This window comes from Podarcis cretensis (assembly GCF_951804945.1).
Source record: "Podarcis cretensis genome assembly, chromosome: 2".
NCBI classification, from domain to species: Eukaryota; Metazoa; Chordata; class Lepidosauria; order Squamata; family Lacertidae; genus Podarcis; species Podarcis cretensis.
Window position 1 is genome coordinate 35,513,809 of NC_137171.1, and position 18,340 is coordinate 35,532,148.

An 18,340-nucleotide genomic window follows, 5' to 3' on the forward strand; every position below is an offset into this window, starting at 1 on the left:
CTTGGCAACCATGAAATGTCCCATTCTTTCTTGGATGAGGGGGTGCCGTTTTATACTAGAATGCTCTCAGCTAGCAGGCAAGGCTTATAACATGGTAATAGGAAAGGGCATTTTCCTCTGGATCAGAGTATGGTATGTCTGGTACCTGAAAGCAAATCCCACATTGGGCTCCCATGTAATGACTTGGGCCTGTAGAATGTGCTGAAATGGCACACACAGACTCCCCATGTTTCCGGGTGGTTGAAGGAAGATGGAAAGGGATTTTATTTGGTAGTACCTAACTTGACACTGCCTTAAAAACATTTACGGTCCCATAGCATTGATCTTGTGGGGGGGGAGAGTCAAAATGTCATCTTGTTTCCCCCACAAAACCTATACTGCACAAGAGCTGCATATACACATTTCCGTGTGAGATGGGGGTGGGGTGGGTGGGATTGAATTTGCGGGAATGAACACAGACAATTGGGGGGAGGGTCCTCTTGCCCACACATTCCATAGTGCTGCTTTCTAGGCAAGAGGAGTAACAGCTGTATCCTATGCATCTTGGGTCCTGGCTGCAGCCTAAGCCACTTCCTTCCTTCAGTGACTTAACAGAGCCAGCAGGCTGGAGGAGTCACTGCCAGGAGTTCGATATATGCCAAGTTCATGAGGCATGGCTGCCATCTATGTCATTTTGCATGCCGTCTGCCCAAAGGCACTCTCAGAACAGGTGACGGGAAGAGGAGAGAGGGATGTGGGGAGGTAAGCCAGATCAGGCATAGGAACAGGGAGGCGGTTGCAGAGAGAGAGGCAAAGGACTCCTCTGCCTCTTTTGTACTCCAGTTTCTTCCACTGCCCTCCTGAAAATGTCTGTGGGTTCTCCCTTGCCTACTTCTTGTGAATGTCTCTGACCCTTTAACGGCTGCCTCCTGAGTGTACCAGGGCTCTGTTCTGTTTTGCTGACAACCCCTTTGGTTTTGCCCCCCGTTTCTTTCTTTCCAGGCAGTGTTTCAGATGCAGTCGGTGAAATGCCTCAAGTGCCAGGAAGAGAACCGGGTGGTACTCCCGTGCCAACACACTGTGCTGTGTGAAACGTGTGCTGAGGAGGGCGAATGCCCCATCTGCCATCCCAACAGGCCACACACTCTCCAGTCGTGACCCTACTAGGACATTTGGTTTAGCATATCACACATAGAACTTTTTAACTTTATATATATATATATATAAATATAATATGAATATATATATATGAATATATATATATATATATATATACACATAAAAACAAAAATTAGTTGCAGAGCACTTTTTAATACTTTGCATCTCCCATTTAAAGGTTCCCCCACCCACCCAGTCCTGCTAAGTCTAACTCCTTAGGGACTTTTATGGCTGTTTTTATGTAGATCAAAGGGCAGTTTGCAGAGTTTGTTTCCCCTCTCTCCCCCCCTTTCCTATTTAGGATGTAACCCTTTTTTAGTCTTTTCTGAATAAAGATTTAGAGGGAAGGGGAAGAGGGGCTTGCAAGTGCTTTCCAGGGTGAGGACTGGATCTGTGGGAGAAGAGACACGGAAATCAAATTTCTGATCATGTCTTTGTCCTCCTTCTCTTGGCTCTTACTTCATCATCATTTTCATCTTTTTAAAGCAGCTGACATGCTCTTAGCCTAACAAGAGAATCCCCTTTGCAGTTCTTCCCCGTTGAGAGCTTCAGGCATTCAGAACTCTTGTTGGCCTTCAGTATGGGTGAGGATCTTTGGATATCTGTTTGAAAAACAAGCATTCACTTTTTAAAAGTCTTTTTACACACTTGTAGGTTTCTACCAAAGCAACAAAAGGAGCAAAATTTCAAACAAACCAGTAATGGCAGGCCAGTAGTCACAATAGTTTTACTCAAAAGCATTACTTATCAGTGGAACTTTGTAAAGAGGAAAAGTCAGAGTTGGTGGTCTGTATTCTCTTGGCAATTAGGATGTGCTTCAGAGCTGTGGATAATGCAAATGGAAGGCATTCTAGGTCGCAGGTAGAGGTGGAAGTGTGAAATGATGAAGACCTGCTTTGGAAAAGCCTGTGTCTTTTCTGGTTGCTTGCTGGAGGTTGGGGCGGGGGTATTCTTCCTAGGCTTTGTTTTCATTGATAATTAAATGGAGGTAGATGGAACCTTTTAAACTTTTTTAGTCTGCCTAATACAGGCCTGCATAACTTGTGGCCCACCAGTTAGGTAGGGTGGGCCTTTGGGACTAAATCAGTTTCCTGTTTTTGTCTGCCTGCCTGGGACTGCAGAAATGGGGTATTGGTCAAGTATCTGGCTAGAGGGTACAATGTTCAGTTGGTCTACATTTGGTCAGCTGGTGCCGTGTTACTCACCCTAAACCTAATACTTGGTACTTCCTGATGGGTAGAAACAATATGTCTCTTCCCCTGCTGTTCCCATACCACGAATGGTACTGTTACCAGTGTCGCGGTGTAACATATCCACCCTATAGTTCAGACAAGGGTTGGTTTTTTTGTTTTGAGTGTTAAGAAAAAATCATTCAGGTTTTTTACAGAGCAAGCTCATCTGTTTGCCCTGGACAGCACTTTGTGTTGCTAGCATACAGTAAGATGTGGTGCACCACCATGAACTTGGGGAATGTAGAATGTGATAGAGGAGCGGGGGACATTTTCAGAAGTTAACACTGTGTGTTTCTATCTTGCTGCCAAAAATTTGGAGTTGCATACTGAATTGAAACATGGATTTCCTTCAGATGTAATTTCTGCAAAGTAATAGCGGAGATATTGTGAGGAAGAAATAATTTTAAATTCACAGCCATGGGACAAACACAGAATTTTGCAAATGTTCAGGGACCCCAATATGAAAATGTTTCCAGTGGCAAAAAATAGATTCACAAAATGCAGAACTGGGAGCAGGCAAACAGAGAATCCAAGATATTGGAATATCCTCTCTTGAAAGATTAGCTAGCTGCTTAGGTGTCAAGTGGAGTTACGTTCCTAATCCGCTTCACATTCTTCTGATTTATAGTGAATGCCACGAGGCCATAATTAAAGCGCTGTTCGTAGGCAAGAAAAAATGGGGTTGCCCAGAGTCCACAGTGTTTCACTTCTCAAATACATTCCTTTTCCTTCTGACTAGGGAAACCTTCTTACTCTTCTATCTTACTCCTCACTAGTTTAGGTTTCCGGTGAAGCTTGCCTGTCTTCTTTGCAGGAGGATATCGTTGGTTGTGATCCCTGTTTAGCTATAGACGATCTGGGGACACCCAAGGCTTTCTATAGTCTTAGGCTGCGTCTGGGATCAGTTGTGTTTGGTCCATTTGAATTGTGTGCAATCCAATCTTTGTAGCCCAGAGGCTTGGGACTGGTCCCCAACAGATGGGAACATTCATCAGGCATGTATGTGATACACTGTTTGCACAGCCCAGAGAGTAATTCTGGAGTTGGTGGGGGCCTGATCCTCCTGCCCTTCTGCTTTGGCATCAAAAGCACCAAGCTGAAAATGAGAGACGCTCCCATGTAGATGTGCCCTTTCTACTGCTCTGCTCATTCTTACGAAAGATAATCTAGTTGTTCCTTTGGGTTAGCATCTCTGTTAACTCTGGGTCACCTTAGTGTAGCTGCAAATGCCCTTATTTGTCTGGGTACCTGCAGTAGACAACTTCCATGAAGATGGAGAACATTCTCCCAAAATGACCATAAATCCTGAGTCTATAAATGCATTCCTCCTTAATACTGGGTGTGCCCTTGCTAGAGAACTACTTAGACCAGAACCATTTGTCATGGACAGCATTGACTACTATTTATATTGCCCATCTCTTACTGGGCACAGTGCATCTAGCCTTGAGGGATACATTTCATAGGTTAGGCTTTTTATACAAATAGACAGAAATCTTTTTGGGTCCCAAGCAACCATCAGCTGGATTATCGGAGCAATCATTAATTTATTTCTTGTGCTTTTGTAGGCCAGAATGAATAAGGTTTCCAAGCTCTGAGCAGAACTTAACTACACCTATTAAAAAAGAAACTTACAGTGCAATCCTAAGCATGTTTACTCAGAAGTAAGCACCATTGAATGCAATGGGGTTTCCCCCTAGTAAATGTGTTTAGGATTGCAGCCTCCACTAATAATTTCCATTGAGATTAAATTTGCACTCTTCCCAGAGTGCTTTACAAATGGTGTTAACTCACTGATTATGTGTTAACCTTTGATTATGTGTGGTAGGCTTCCAGGAATATATATTGGAGCCTAAATCCAACTGACTTTCATTGAAATTTGTGGTTTGGAATATTTTTTGTGTTAAGCTTGTATCCAGTAAATGTGTCGTCCTGCAGTTCCCGAGTGGTAGAACTCCCACTGCAGTTTGTTTTGACTTGTTCAGACATTGCAACAGCCTGTAGGTAACAAAAAGCAACGGTCCAGTCCAGAAGGACTCTAATCTGTCATTTTGAACTGGGGAGTTTGTTTAACATGTAAAAGTGTAATATTTAGATTTATAATCTCACTCCCTTGCTCACCAGTCTCTGCTTCATTTGCAGTAGTTGACCCACCTTTCCCCAACCTGGAAAAGCACTGGAAACTCTAAGTTATCATTCTTTTTCATAAGGGTAATCCAGCTACTCACTGTCAGGTTTTTCCTCTGGAGTATTTTCATATTTAATGCAAGTACATCATTAGATTTGCTTCCACAATTCCACCCTCCCATATTTGGGGGGCTAATATGCATTCCCAGATGATCTCAAAGTGCAGCTCTGTTTAGGATTTTTTTTTAAATTAACTTTTATGTTTGGTAAAACTGCTTTTTTCAATGTGTATATTGTACTAGTATCTGTTGTTTTTTTAAAAGAACACCTAATTGGCTTCTTTCTTTTCTTTTTTGTATGGAGAGACGCTGCTGGCTGACTCTTGTGGTTGTGTTCGTTTTTGGTTGTAGCCTTTGAATGTCTGTGCCATGGGGCTTACCTGGTCTCTAAGGCCAGCAAACATGCCTCAGTCTTAAGGAAAGCTTGTTTGTTTAAAATATGTGAACATTTTTAAAACATACACACACAAATTTAAATTATGGGGGAGTAATAATACTCTGCTGGAAATAAAATGTACTAAACTATTTTGGTAACTAACTTAAAGATCATAGGAAATAAACTCTTTGAATCGGGTCTACAGTGTTTATACAGAATTGCAGCCATTTTCAGGCTCTTTGGTGGTAACTGGTTTGTAACACTTAGTTTTGTAAACATTGTGTTTTATTGCTTCCTCTGCCTTTCTATGTGATTGTCCATAGTGAGACGATGATTTTGTGGGGGGCGATTTGTTTAGTCCTGAATTGCCACAGCTTTGTGTAACTCCAACAGAATCCTACAGAGGGTGTTAGATGTGTCACTGGTCTCCTCAAGCGTAACTTAGAGGTAGTTTCTTTGTCCTGTTTTTAAGGCCTGGCAACTCTATAGAATCTTGCTAGTTATCAGATTCCTCTTTCCCACTCCCTGCAACACCCCCCTAGGCAAATTGCTTTGCTGGTGCGATGCAGGGGAGAAATTATACCAGAGGCAAAAGCCTGTTTACATTTAGTGCCACAACCCAATCTGTCTGTTTTATTGTGAAGGACCAAAGAATCCAAAATGGGATTTAAAAAATAAATAAATCTCCCAACCCCACAAATTCCAGACTGCTCCCCATCCAATTATGCTTTTTCCTCTACCTCGTCTCTGTCAGTATAATGCATAGGCACGAGGACATAGCAGCAGGCTGGTTTTATCCACACCTGGGAATCGTAGAAGCCCATGCTTCTCTATCCCATTCTTTAGCTCTTTTAAGACGCACTTTTTTTAGAAAAAAGAAAGCCTAGATTTCTATGAATTTTAATATTGAAATGAAATACCTGAAATGTGAATGCGTTTGTTAGGCACCAAATGGAAAAGCAAAACCAATCTGTTTTGTAACTTTGGGTTAAGTTTCTGCATAGGAATTTTTTGTTTACCGGGATAGGGTGGGATGAACCATGAATGAGAGGAAATATGCATATTTTTGTTTAACCGAAAGCAAATCTTGATTGAGCTAGTAGTTGCTGATTTGAATAATACCTGCTCAGCACTGGGGGTTTTTTTATGCCAACGGGATTATGTGATTGGGTTTTGCCTGATGCTAAAGCTATTATTTGGTGCTAGAGTAAATCATCCTAAATGGACAGCCCAAGGAGATGTGCTTGGATTATGAAGGTTCACACACTTCTGAGCAGAATGCCTCTTGTATTCCCTCTCTGGCCTCTATGCCAAGGCGTAATGGGGGGGGGGGGGGTCATTCCAAAAGTTTGGGGAGGACCTGCTAATATGACTAATTTTACCAGCCAAGGGAATATTGTGGTTGCAAAAACCAGAGTATCCAAAAAGGCTGGTAGACTTACCTTGATTAGCAGTAGAGAACTATCAGGTAGCTGAAGAATTAGTAGAGAAGTAAGTGTTAAGAATTAACCTGTATATGCTTCTTTTAAAATGATTGGCTTTGTGGGGCTGAGGAATTTCCACACATTCGGGCAGATGGCCAAGTAATCATACAGCTCAGAGGTGCTGGGCTATGCTTCTCTACTGCCCTACTTCAGCAGAGGGAAAGCGGCACCTAACAATTTATTGTGGGGAATTGCCTATATGCAGCACACAGGGTCTGGGTTTGCATGTAACACTTAAGTGATGGCTCAGTGTTATAAGGCTAAGCTGCAGCCCTGCAGTCTCTGGTGCATTCACACAGAGGACTTTGCAAGCTTTCACTTCCATTTTAGACTAACCACAGATTCTTGTGACATTTAAATCTGGATAAACTGCATTTAATCTTAACTACAGATAGTGAAAGCAACTTCAAACCATGGTTTATAAAGCTGCCTCTCTCCACCCCCATAACCATAGATACAATTAACCTCCGTTTACGGTTTGGCTGTTCAAGCAGAAGCTTCCAGTTTCCTCCTCGTTGCAGTGCTGGAGGTGGCAAGCAGAGCATACATACCCAAGGTTTCCTTCAGCTTGTCCTTCTAATGCTAAACCATCACTTAGCATCACATGTAAACAGAGCCAGAAACCCCACACAGAATTCTTCACAGGAAAATTCCTTTTTCTTTTTAACTTTCCATAAGTCTCCAAGCTTAACCTGAGCCACTTCAAGGGCTGCACAGCTCAGACAAATGAAGAGAATTTCCTTCCTTAGCATGGAAAGACATAAAGGACTCAACAGTTTAGTGCTGTCCCACTAGACAGACAGGACTTTCCCATATTGTTTCCTTCCCCAAAAGGGAAAAGTATTTATTATCAGTGTGGGGGGGGGGGTTTCTCATTTTTTCCCTCCTTTTGATTCCCCTCCGGGATTATATCAGCCTTTAGAGCAATGCAACCGGAAAGTAGATGTTGCTGGCGAAAAGTATTATAAGTGAAGTATTCCTGCAAACTGGTGACTGTGGATCAAAAGATCTCTGTGGGGCTTCCCCACTCTGTAGCTTCCAATGTTTGAAAGGAAAAAAATATATAAATACATTCTATATAAATTCTTAAAATTACACACTACAGTATTTATGGTGGCAATTCTGAACCAGTCTCTCTCCTTGGATTTTCCTAGGCAGGGGAGGGTGGAGGGTGGCTGGGACAGAGAGCCGCTCAAGTCTGTGTAGAAGTCAGCCAAAAGGTAATAGGTGGTGTGTACAATGTGGTGTTTGATTCCATTATTATAGACTGTAATGCGGAACTGTGATTTCAGCTGTTGTTCTTTCTCGTATTCTGTATATATGTGTGTTTGGCTGTCCAGAAACCTGGTTTTAGACACTCTTTCTTGGCAAAGTGGATTTGCATGTGGAGCTTAAAAAAATGCAATCTTGTGTCACAATTTCCAAGGGCAGGATGGATTTTCTAGAAGACAATAAATTTTTTTATTTTTTTGCTAAGAAAAAAAAAAGGCAGCAGTTTTGTGTGTGCATATGTATGTGTGTTTTAGAGTGTATATGTGGTGTCCATGTGAGTTTTCTTAGTACCTTTGATCTCTACTTGAAAGCTAGAGAGGTTGGGGGGGGGGGACCTGCATAACATTCCACTAGGAAGGTCTCCTGTTCAAGCTCCATGAAGTGGATGGCAGGTATGTGAAGCATCTGCACCGTGGTAAAATGAACATGATCCCTTTTCTCTCATGGAACTTGTGCCGGAAGTGATTCTTTGTAGATTGTAGGCCAGGAATGCTGCACAATCACATCTTTTTTCACCTTCCAGTTGGTTATATAGAAGCAATAGCCTTTGCAGCCTAGAGGACTGCAAAGATAGAACCCACTCAATTTACTGTATTTTATATAAATATATCCCTCATATTGCTCAAGATACAATACAATTTCAGAGTTTTGTGAAAGATCCTTTATCTCGGAATATCTCCCAACACACCACCTGCAACAGCATCTTGGATTCCATGGAAACAAAGTTCTAGATCTGGGAAGAATTTGCTTTTGAATAGGAACTTTTCCTCAGCTGGCTTTTTAAGGACCCAACTGGAAATGGGGAAAGCTTATCTCTTTACTTAGAACTCCTAACCCAGAGATCTCCGTATACTCTTCTCACTTCAAAATTTGTGTGCAGCAGTGTCTTGTCTCCTCTTTCTTTCCATTAACATAAGAGAGAGAGAAACAATGACATTTTGTAATTGGCCTCCCAAAATCTTGAATCCAGAATAAAGTGAGCAAATTTGAGAATTCTGGGTTTGGACCATGGGGAAAAAAAATGTGGAAATTTACGGTAATAATGCTAATCCAGCTATTTAGTCAGCCTTAAGACCCATTGAAATCAGCAGGACATATTCTTGATTGAATTGAGACCCAGTGGTTGCTTAGCCCAAATTGCCCCATTGATTTCACTGGAACGTTTTGCATGATTAACTTTGTCTGAACTAGTATGTAGCTATCTCATTTGTAGTGGTAGCCAACATGGTGCTCTCCAATTCCTATCGACCCCAGTCAACATGACCAAGTAGTCAGGGATGGTTCAGCAACCTCTGTAAGTCACCACATTGACACCCCCTAGCATAATGGTATCTGTGTTTGCTATCTGTCCAAGCTGTCTTGTTTTTGTAATTGTGTCTCCATAGTGATTCTATCCCATCCCCTGTCCTCGCTTACTAGTATTCTCCTTTGGCTGAGTAAACACAGCCCCAAAGCGTGAATGATTAGGAATAAGTAATGGGTGCAGGCTGGAGAGAGATGGGACACACCGACAGCTTCTCAGTGCTAGAATGTAGGTTCTTTGGTCAATCACTGAACTAGAAAAGTAGTACCCACAGGCAAGCCTTTCTGGAAAAATAAAGATTCAACCAGACACTCAACTACTCTTAATTAGATGAGGCAGAAGGATCAATCCACATTTCATGAAATCACTACATAGAAGCTGCTGCAGCGGAGGCTAGCTAGCTAGTGACTTATTTACTTGTAAGACCAGCAAATGCTGAGCTCTACACATGTGTTAATTACTATGCACATGTGCTTTCTATGCCTTGTAACAGGGATGAAGAACCATTTTCAGTTTGAGGGCTGTCATTCCCTTCTAGGGATGACGATAAACACTAAATAGAGGGTGGGGCAGCTTATATAAATTATACCTTTGCACTGTAAATTATTTTTACACACACTCCTCTCTGTGACCCTCTAGGTGTCACCGGAATACAACTCCCATCATCCCTGACTGTTGGCAATGCAGCCAGGGACTAATGGGGAGTTAGAGTCAAGCAGAAGCTGATGGCCACAGGTTCCCCAACCCTGACGTAGAACGAGACGCTTTATATAGGTAGCACAAGCATGGCTTGTACAAGTTGAAGTCTTGCTTCCCTAACATTTTAAGAAGCATCTGGGGGTTAACCAAATAGGTAGAGAAGTGATCTTATAGGCATCATTTACTTTTGGTGACATACCTTCCCTAAGGCCTCTGCCTGAACTTAGTTGTCTTGGGATAAAATGACAGATCCTCTTTTGCATCAAGATTTGGTTGGCGAACAGGACTCTGCACATAGAAAGAAGAGACTGTTATCACAGGAGGAGAAGGAGGTAAGTGGGACGCAGGTGGCGCTGTGGGTTAAAGCCTCAGCGCCTAGGGCTTGCCGATCGAAAGGTCGGCAGTTTGAATCCCTGCGGCGGGGTGCGCTCCCGTCGTTCGGTCCCAGCACCTGCCAACCTAGCAGTTCGAAAGCACCCCTGGGTGCAAGTAGATAAATAGGGACCGCTTACTAGCGGGAAGGTAAACGGCGTTTCCGTGTGCGGCTCTGGCTCTGGCTCTGGCTCTGGCCAGAGCAGCGATGTCACGCTGGCCACGTGACCCGGAAGTGTCTCCGGACAGTGCTGGCCCCCGGCCTCTTAAGTGAGATGGGCGCACAACCCCAGAGTCTGTCAAGACTGGCCCGTACGGGCAGGGGTACCTTTACCTTTACCTTTTTATGCCAAAGACCTGTGATGGGAGTGCCGCTACTTCATTTACTCATAAGTGTTCTGGAGGTCAAGTCTGTGGAAGATAACAATTTTGCAGGGAGGTGACAAGTGTGAGATGCCCCAAACTGGCCTTTCTACTACATATTTTATAACCAACAGAATGGCGCATGAAATCAAAAGTAAATGTAAAGTGGCAAAAAAATAACTTCACATATATACTGATAGAATTCTAAACTGACCTGGGACTCAAACTTGCCGTCATAATGGATGGCACAATAAAAATGGCATAGCTGTGTAGGAATGAAGATTCCATGCTGGGCCCAGTTTGGAAATGGCCTGAAAATGGCCAATATAATAATGTCTTTCTTAAAACCAAGGTCAACCACCTCTAGACTACTACATGCATGTTCTGGTCATGCCAACTCAACAAGGACATCACAAAGCTAGAAAAGAGGCAGAGAAGTACAGTCAATATGATCAAGCAATGAAAACGCCTTCCCAATTAAGAAAGGCTAAAGTGTTTGGGGTTATTAACGTAAGGAAAGAGATGACATGGAGAAAATAGGATATCAAAGGGTGCAATGGGTAGAAGGTTAGAGAGCATTTCCTCCCCTCTCCCTTTCATACTGTACTGGAGCTCAGGTTACCCACTGAAACTGATAAAGGAATAGATTCACAACAGCCAACAGGACTTCCTACAGCTAGGCCTGGGCGATATATGAGGAGCAAACCGCGATGTCGGTTCCACTGAGCGGTATATCGCTGGTGAAACTGCCACCGCTCCTGAGTCCGTCTGCTATCAGCATCTGCTGGAGGGAGTCAAGAGTTCGTCCAGTGGGCACTGCTTAGCAGAGGGACTCTGAAGCGGTGGTGGTTTCACCAGCGATATACCGCTCAGTGGAACTGACATCGCGGTCTGCTCCTCATACAATGCAGAGAGAGAAACAAGCTGTATTTGCGAGGCGCCGATACAGCTTGTTCCTCCCTCTGCATCTTTAAACTGTTCAACTGAGGAGTTTATAGCTGCTCTTGCCTCAGCCGAGCAGTTAGAGCCCCGATGCTGTGCCCCATTCACCTGTGAGCGGCAAGAGCGCAGGGGCTGTCTCAGCTGGGGAGGGAGAAACTTTCCCAAGCCCCAGCTGAGCTGCACAAACTGTGTTGTCCCAGCCCATGAGCGTCTGGGTGAAACCGCATCAGTTCCCAAGGTGAGAGCTGGGGCACTTTCACCAGGTGCCTCATGGGCAGAGGCCAATGCAGCTTGCTTTTCAGCATCTCGGTATATCACCACGATGTTTGGCTGGCGATAAAGCGCAATTTTGAAAAGCTGATGTTGCCCAACCCTACCTACAGCACATGATTTATGGCACTTGAGCCACAAAATGTGCTGGCCCTTTGGTTGAATGGTTTTAATGAATTTATGGAGGCCATGTTTAGCAGCAGCCACTGTAGTCATGATGTGTATGATGGCTAAACAAAACTCCCAGGTTCAGAAGTAGTATACTGTCCTCTCAATTTTTTATTCATACAGCCACAAACCTGCACAATCTCTATGAAATAGGGATTTGGCGACACACACACAAAAGGAAACCTGATTATCTGGGTTATCCAATTGCTGGTTCCACCCTGAGTAATTATTTTAAATGTTCCCAGTGACAAAAGTTAGAGCAGCCCATAGACTGGAATTGGGCACAAGTGTCTCCACCACCACACCAGCAACACTCCAAATGCAGGGTGGATCCAATACAGCCAATGAAGACTGAGCATGTTCCAGTGGGCTTGAAATGGTTTTAAAAGAGTGAATGGTTGGGGTAGGGCAGTCAGGGGAGGGAATGGAGTAACTGGAACACTGAACAGAAGTGCCACATTCTGTTGCACTGCCACACTTCTTAGTTACACTTCCATTTGCAGAATTGGAGGGGGAGGCAAACAGTAAGGGAGAGCTGTTGCTTTCACACCCTGCTATGGGTTGTGCAAAACATCTTGTTGTCCATTTTTGGTACCAGGATGCTTAAAGGAGGAAGCTCTTGCTTTGAATCAATGCAGGACTTATGCTACATCCCTTCCTCCTGCAACTACCCTAGCTGTCTCTGCCAAGGTTGCTTCTACAGGCCTTTTCAAAAGGAAATGAGATTACTTCATATTCCGTTTCCCTCCCTGCTGTCAGTGCCACAGAATGCTACTGTCCCCTTCTTACACTGTATTCACCAATTTAAACTGGAACACATTATAGAATAAGTGGTGTATAGTATGCCAATAAGTCTCCTGAGGTACACTGGAGGAAAACACACCGTTTAGCTTAAAAAAAAATCTTGAATTTTTTTGGGGGGGCGGGGTTAGTAGATAAGACATCCAGCAGCTGTGCTCTATATAGAGGATGCTCTCAGGTTTTCTCTCCTCTGCAAAGGCTGTGTAGTAAGTGACAGGCATTAAAGCACTACATATTTAAGATGCTCAAAAATGCCTCCACAAGAGCCTGTCCACTCAGCTCTACCCTCAGGAATGTATGCACATACACACAGTTGTAAAAATAGGAAACGCTTTTGCTTGCTCAGAGCTCACCCCGCCCAAACTAAACGAGAGCCTGGCTTGGTTTCTTTCACAGCCTTTAGCCTTTAGCTGCTAATGTGACAGAAATAGCATGCCTTAGCCTCACATAATCCTTTAGTTGTCCTTTTCACTTACAGGAAAGCAATTCCTCTTGATGGAAGAGGAAACCAGCTGAGAACTACAGTCTACTGAGCAAATTTCTCGTTGCACAGAAACCTTGGCTATATCTACCACCACAACACTGACAACGATCTGCTCTAGGCTTTAGGAAAAACAGGAAAACTTAAGTTGTAGAGCAGGAGTGGGGATGGAATCTGTGGCCCTTCAGATGTCAGACTCCCAACTTGCAACCAGCTTGGCCAATGCTATGGATGATGGGAATTGGGGTCCAGGTTCCCCATCCTTACTATAAAGACCTGGCCTCACTGGCAGTGGAAACACCTGACTGCAAAGGAGTGGAGTGGGGGGGAACAAGTCGCAAATGCTCAGAAATTGAGGGAATGCTTCCTGCAGTGCTATGATCAAAACTTACGTTAGGCTGTCTTTAGGTTTACCTGTAGGTCAGGGTTCAAAGTAACACTTCACAAGCCTTACTGCCGAAATGGAGGTGAAATTCTAACCGTGGTGGTGGTGACTGCAGTCTTATGCTCCCATCAATCCATCAAAGCCAAGCACAGCTTACAGGTATAAACAACAACACTGTTCATAGAATATGCGGCTTTTCTTTTCAATTAAATCCTCCCCTGCTTTAAAACGCAAGAGTTTCCACTCCCCAGCAACATCTGTGCCTTCTTTGTGATAATCAGAATTGTGCCCTGGAGATGAGTGGGCATAGAATCCATCACAGCGTACAGCCAGCGGCTCTTCCATTTAATTCCTTTTTAAGTCAGTGATGCTTAAATCAGAAGGAAGTGCCAGTTCCTGTAGCAGAGATTAGTGATCGCAGGTCTGGGGTGTTTGTTTTTTTTTAACTCACCAAAAGCTGCTCTCCCACCCCCACCCCACCCTTTGGCTTTCTGGTGTACCAGGCTGCCTGCTTTCCATGCCATCTGGCGAACAGAGTAAAGCATTTCCTGGGGGAAATCCACAAGGGGCACATTACAAGCTTTGCCGGCCAAGCAGGCTCTTTCTCAGTCCTCGTGTGCACGCATGCGTGCCAATTGTGCGCATGTGTTTGCTCGCAGCATCCCTTAGCCTGCAGTATGAAAATCAAATAGTACCACGTTTTCCATTTTTCTTAAAATAAAATAAGGGAAGTCCTTACTGCAAATGAAGAACGGATGAATGGGGCTGGGAGTGGGTGGCACAACCCTTTCCTGTCGCCTCTTGAATGGAAACAGGTCAAACATTCATCCAGACACAGCTTGCTCTTCAGCATGCACTGACAAAAGAGCCCCAGGGTTTGCTATGGCCAGGCTAGAATGCCGCATGTCCCTCTGGCATCCAATGCACCAGCAGAAAAAGCTGGAGTGGAAGAAGGGCTTCCTGCTCTCCATGGTGTATTTGCTGTCGCCATGGCAGCACAGGCCCTGCCTGCTGCACCTTTTCAGCTCAGTCCCTTCTGTTGCAGCCCCTATTGTTGCTCCTGCTGTCGCTCAGTCTCCTTGGATTGCTTTGCTCGTTGTCTGCGGAGCTTCACAAATGCCTGGGCCTCCTTGTCTCCTTTGCGGGTCTCCAGCAGCTTCAAGATTTCAGCGCCTGGGGCAGAGTGGGAGAGGTGGCATGCAATCAGTGAGACGTGGAATCAAGTAGACTGCTCCTACAACTAAATGTCTCTTGACGTTTAACACAAACCCAGTTTCCTGCAGACAGACATCACAAAAGCTAGGCAACAACTAAGACTTAAGCTTCTTCTAGGCCAAAGCCAAGAATCCTGGCCCCTCAAAAAGTTACCTATTGCATATATCCCAAAACATCCTAAAGCAGAGAAGCCCAGAGGTACCTGATGGAAAACTGCAGGACATCGCCAAGGGGTAACAAGCTAATGGATGCAGCTAATGGATACTATGCGAATGATGTGTGTGCCCCATGAAGAACAAGGCTAATTGAAAAACAGCTGTTTCCATTTCCTGTTCTAGCTCCAAGCACCTCTTGTAACTCCCTTTAGTGAGTCAAAACACTGTTCCCAATGGAGGTTGCTATGGAAGCAGCTTTCCAAGCAGTGAGGAAAAGGGAATCTTATTAAAAGGAGAATGGAGTTTGGGTGTGGTGGGTTGTGTTACTGTCCATCGCCTTTTGAGCTGTTGGAAGTAAAAGCAGGAGATCTCTAGTTAAGAGTCAACTGCTAATGCTGCTCCTATGATGCTCAGGTAAATCCAGCAGCAGTCCAATGGGTGCAGTCCAGCGTCCCTAGGAAGGGGGCAGTGTAGAAGCTACGGTGATAAAAAGGACAGCAACCTGCAATCTAAAAACAATCTCTTCACCTTGCCTCACTTTTGGAAAATGCCTCACATTGTATATTTATTTATTTAGATGCCACTTGTATGCAAAAATGGCTCTGAAGCCCTTTACAAGTATAAAATCAATTATTAAATTAACATATTATTAAAACACACAATAAAAACTATTCCAAAGCATTAAAAACATACACAATTAAACAAGCCAGGTAAAAAACATAACAATTTAAACAGGTTTTTTTAAAAAAACAAAAACACCACAACTTACACATGGGTTTTGTTCTGGGGATAGTACTGTACCTGATAACAAACTTGTGTATAGTCAAAACACATTGTGTGCAATGGCGGGGTGGGGTGGGGTGGTCATTGCTAAAGTCTTTTTCCTCAGTCTTTTTTTTTTAAAAAAAAAAAACAAACCTTATTTTGCCAAAAGTGCAAAGCTGAATGCTCACAAGTTAAATATATTTAAGTTGTGGATTTACTGTATCAGAAAGTTCAAGTTCAGGGGAATGCTTGCCTAAATGGCTGCGTCATCAAGAGCAGGGGAAATGCTGTAATTGAGGAAGCCTCTCCTACAGCAGCAGGGATGGAATTTCTCAACACTGGTGCCACTGGTGAAAAAGCCTGCCTCCATGCTACCCTCAAACCAATTATCATTTCATTTGCTATGGACACACTTAGGGCTCATCCAGACTTCTGCTTTCCCCTCTGCATTCCCCTGGGGAAACCTGATCTTTTGTTCTCAATTGGAGCAAACATCAATCAGGTGCTTTTTTCTGGACTGATGTTTGCTCCAGTTTAAAGCTAAAGTGCACATTTTCCCCAGGAACAGAGTAGGGCAAATGGAAAACCACTTGGACCTTTGCTTTCTAGCTACAGGACAAGCAGACATGTAGATGAGCCCTTAAAAGCACTTGGTCCTAAGTACAGTCAGTCCTTTGTTCCTGCTTGGCTTTTTCTGCCCTTTCTGCAGGTATTTGCCCCTCAAACATTACCCATTATCAGCCTGTTTGCCACAGAGCCCTAACTTTCCACCCATCTTATACAAGGAGCCATCTTATGAAAATAAGCCATCCCTACACTCTCTCTGTCTCTGAAATGAAGCAGTAGAACAGAAGCCACGCCTAGCTCTATGGCTCCAGTAACAGATCAAAGCCAAGGTTCCAAAACCTTCATATCTATAGGTACCTGGAGGGACTGGCTCCCATACTAAGCCTGCTGTGTTCCATAACATCCTAGGTTCCAAACTTAGAAGACAGGTTATGAAACCAGCCTTCTAGTTTTTAGTTAAATTGCTAATGCTGAAATGGCTGGGGGAATATTGACAATTCCCCCTAAACTCCCAGTGGGAAGGGATTGAAATGCAGGCAGCAGAACTCCTAATTCCCAGCACCATTACACCACCTACACTACACATTTAAAACAGTATCATGCCACTTCAAGCAGCCATGGTCTTCCTCAAAGAATCCTGGGAACTGTAGTTTGTTATGTGTGCCGAGAGTTGCTAAGAGACCCCTACTCTCCTCAGAAAGCTACCACTCCCAGAGTTCTCTGAGAAGAAGGTTCAACGGTCCAGCCACTCTCGAAATTGCAGCTCTGTGGGGGGAAATAGGTGTTCCATTAGAACTCTAAGCACCCTTAACAAACTACAGCTCCCATGATTCTTTGGGAGAAATCGTGGCTGTTTAAAGGGTTTAAATGTATGGTCAGATGGGGCCCACAAGGGACAACAAAATCTTTCCCTTTGCTTGGTCGGCAGAGAAGCCTGGAAGACTCGATCAGCTGCATCAGCTTGAATTTTTGTAAACTCTTTAAATTGGCTTCATTAGATTAGTAGTACATAACTGTGTTTGTGTGGATATAATTTACCACCAACTCGACAGCAAAAGACAGCATCCCCATCAGTGGAAGGATTTCTACTTGCACAATGGGACTTCTCCCGCCCCTCTCACCCCACCGCAAACTCCCTGTTGAAGGAAGCCCCAGGATAGAGTTAGGGAGCACTTCACAGAATGTTAACTTAGCGCTACGCAGGATACAAGCCAAAATCACAGAACTAAAATGCTGAGCATTTCAATATACAGCCTAGTACTTGGTCTTGAATAAAAGAACATTTCCCTCCCCCCCACACCTGTATTTTCTAGGGGGCGTGCCTAGAAGCCCATGACCCTGCCCGCTAAGAGGCTACAGGTTTAGCTGGCCAAAAAGGAGAAGGACAAGTGAAGCTGGGAATGTATAAGTAACGAGCTTACCAGCAGTTCCGGGATGAGTCAAGGACAATCGGGTCTGTGGCACTCTGGAAGGGTTGATGGCTTCCTCGTCCTCACTCAGCCCCAGCACCTTGCAGAGGGGGAAGAATGCTTCTCCCTCCAGATCATTGGCTCCTAAGGTGTCGTAGTCAAACACGGTGAGCAGCAGGCATGTCCCATCCTGCTGGCATTTTTCTGGGGGGACCAAACTGTAAAAGGAAATGAGCATGGGGACGGCCTGAGTTGAGTGACCCCGTTTTGCAGGCACCTCAAACTGAGGGAAAGAAGCACCACCTCCGAGCACACGCAAAAAGTACCAGACGAATGATTCCTCTGTGTTTCAAACCATACCAACCAATGGGAACGGGTGAACAGAAATAATTGGTAACACTTGTGGGCAGGAGTGGCTGGAGTCGAGAGGGACGGTTAGGGCAGAAGGCGGAACAGCCAACAGTAGGGGGAAACAGAGACAAGGACAGGCCAAGCTGACGTATTGTATTTTTCCGTCTATAAGACGCCCCCTTGTATAAGACACCCCCTATTTTTGAGGACTCAGATTTAAGAAAATGGGGGGGGGAGAGATGTATCCGTGCATAAGACGCCCCCTTATTTTTTACATCATTTTTAAGGAAAAAACCCGTCTTATACATGGAAAAATACGGTAATTTCAGTGTTGTTCCCCCACCCACCTACCCACTGCGTTCTACAAGGGCAAAACTGAGGCTCAGGAGGAGGAAGCTGACAGCCAGCAC

The 18,340-nt window shown here is 44.2% G+C and overlaps 2 protein-coding genes across 14 annotated transcripts in view; one reads left to right on the top strand and one right to left on the bottom strand.

Moving 5' to 3' along the window:
• The window catches only part of UNK (unk zinc finger), a 54,054-nt gene extending 46,356 nt beyond the window's left edge, over nt 1-7,698 (top strand). For all 5 annotated transcript variants that reach the window (XM_079965991.1, XM_079965988.1, XM_079965989.1 and 2 more), the window contains one exon: nt 982-7,698. In XM_079965991.1, coding sequence (XP_079822117.1) covers nt 982-1,137 — 156 coding nt within the window. In that variant the 3' untranslated portion in view covers nt 1,138-7,698. The remainder of the gene's footprint in view (nt 1-981) is intronic.
• UNC13D (unc-13 homolog D) overlaps nt 1,609-18,340 on the bottom strand; it is a 76,934-nt gene continuing 60,202 nt past the window's right edge. For 7 of the 9 annotated variants that reach the window (XM_079965930.1, XM_079965932.1, XM_079965933.1 and 4 more), the window contains 2 exons: nt 17,592-17,797; nt 11,895-14,641 (listed from right to left, as the gene is read on the bottom strand). In XM_079965930.1, the coding sequence (XP_079822056.1) occupies nt 14,517-14,641; nt 17,592-17,797 (331 nt within the window). In that variant the 3' untranslated portion in view covers nt 11,895-14,516. Of the gene's footprint in view, nt 1,740-10,410; nt 10,840-11,894; nt 14,642-17,591; nt 17,798-18,340 lie in introns of those variants that run through there. The other 2 variants (XR_013835931.1, XR_013835932.1) reach the window with 2 other exon arrangements.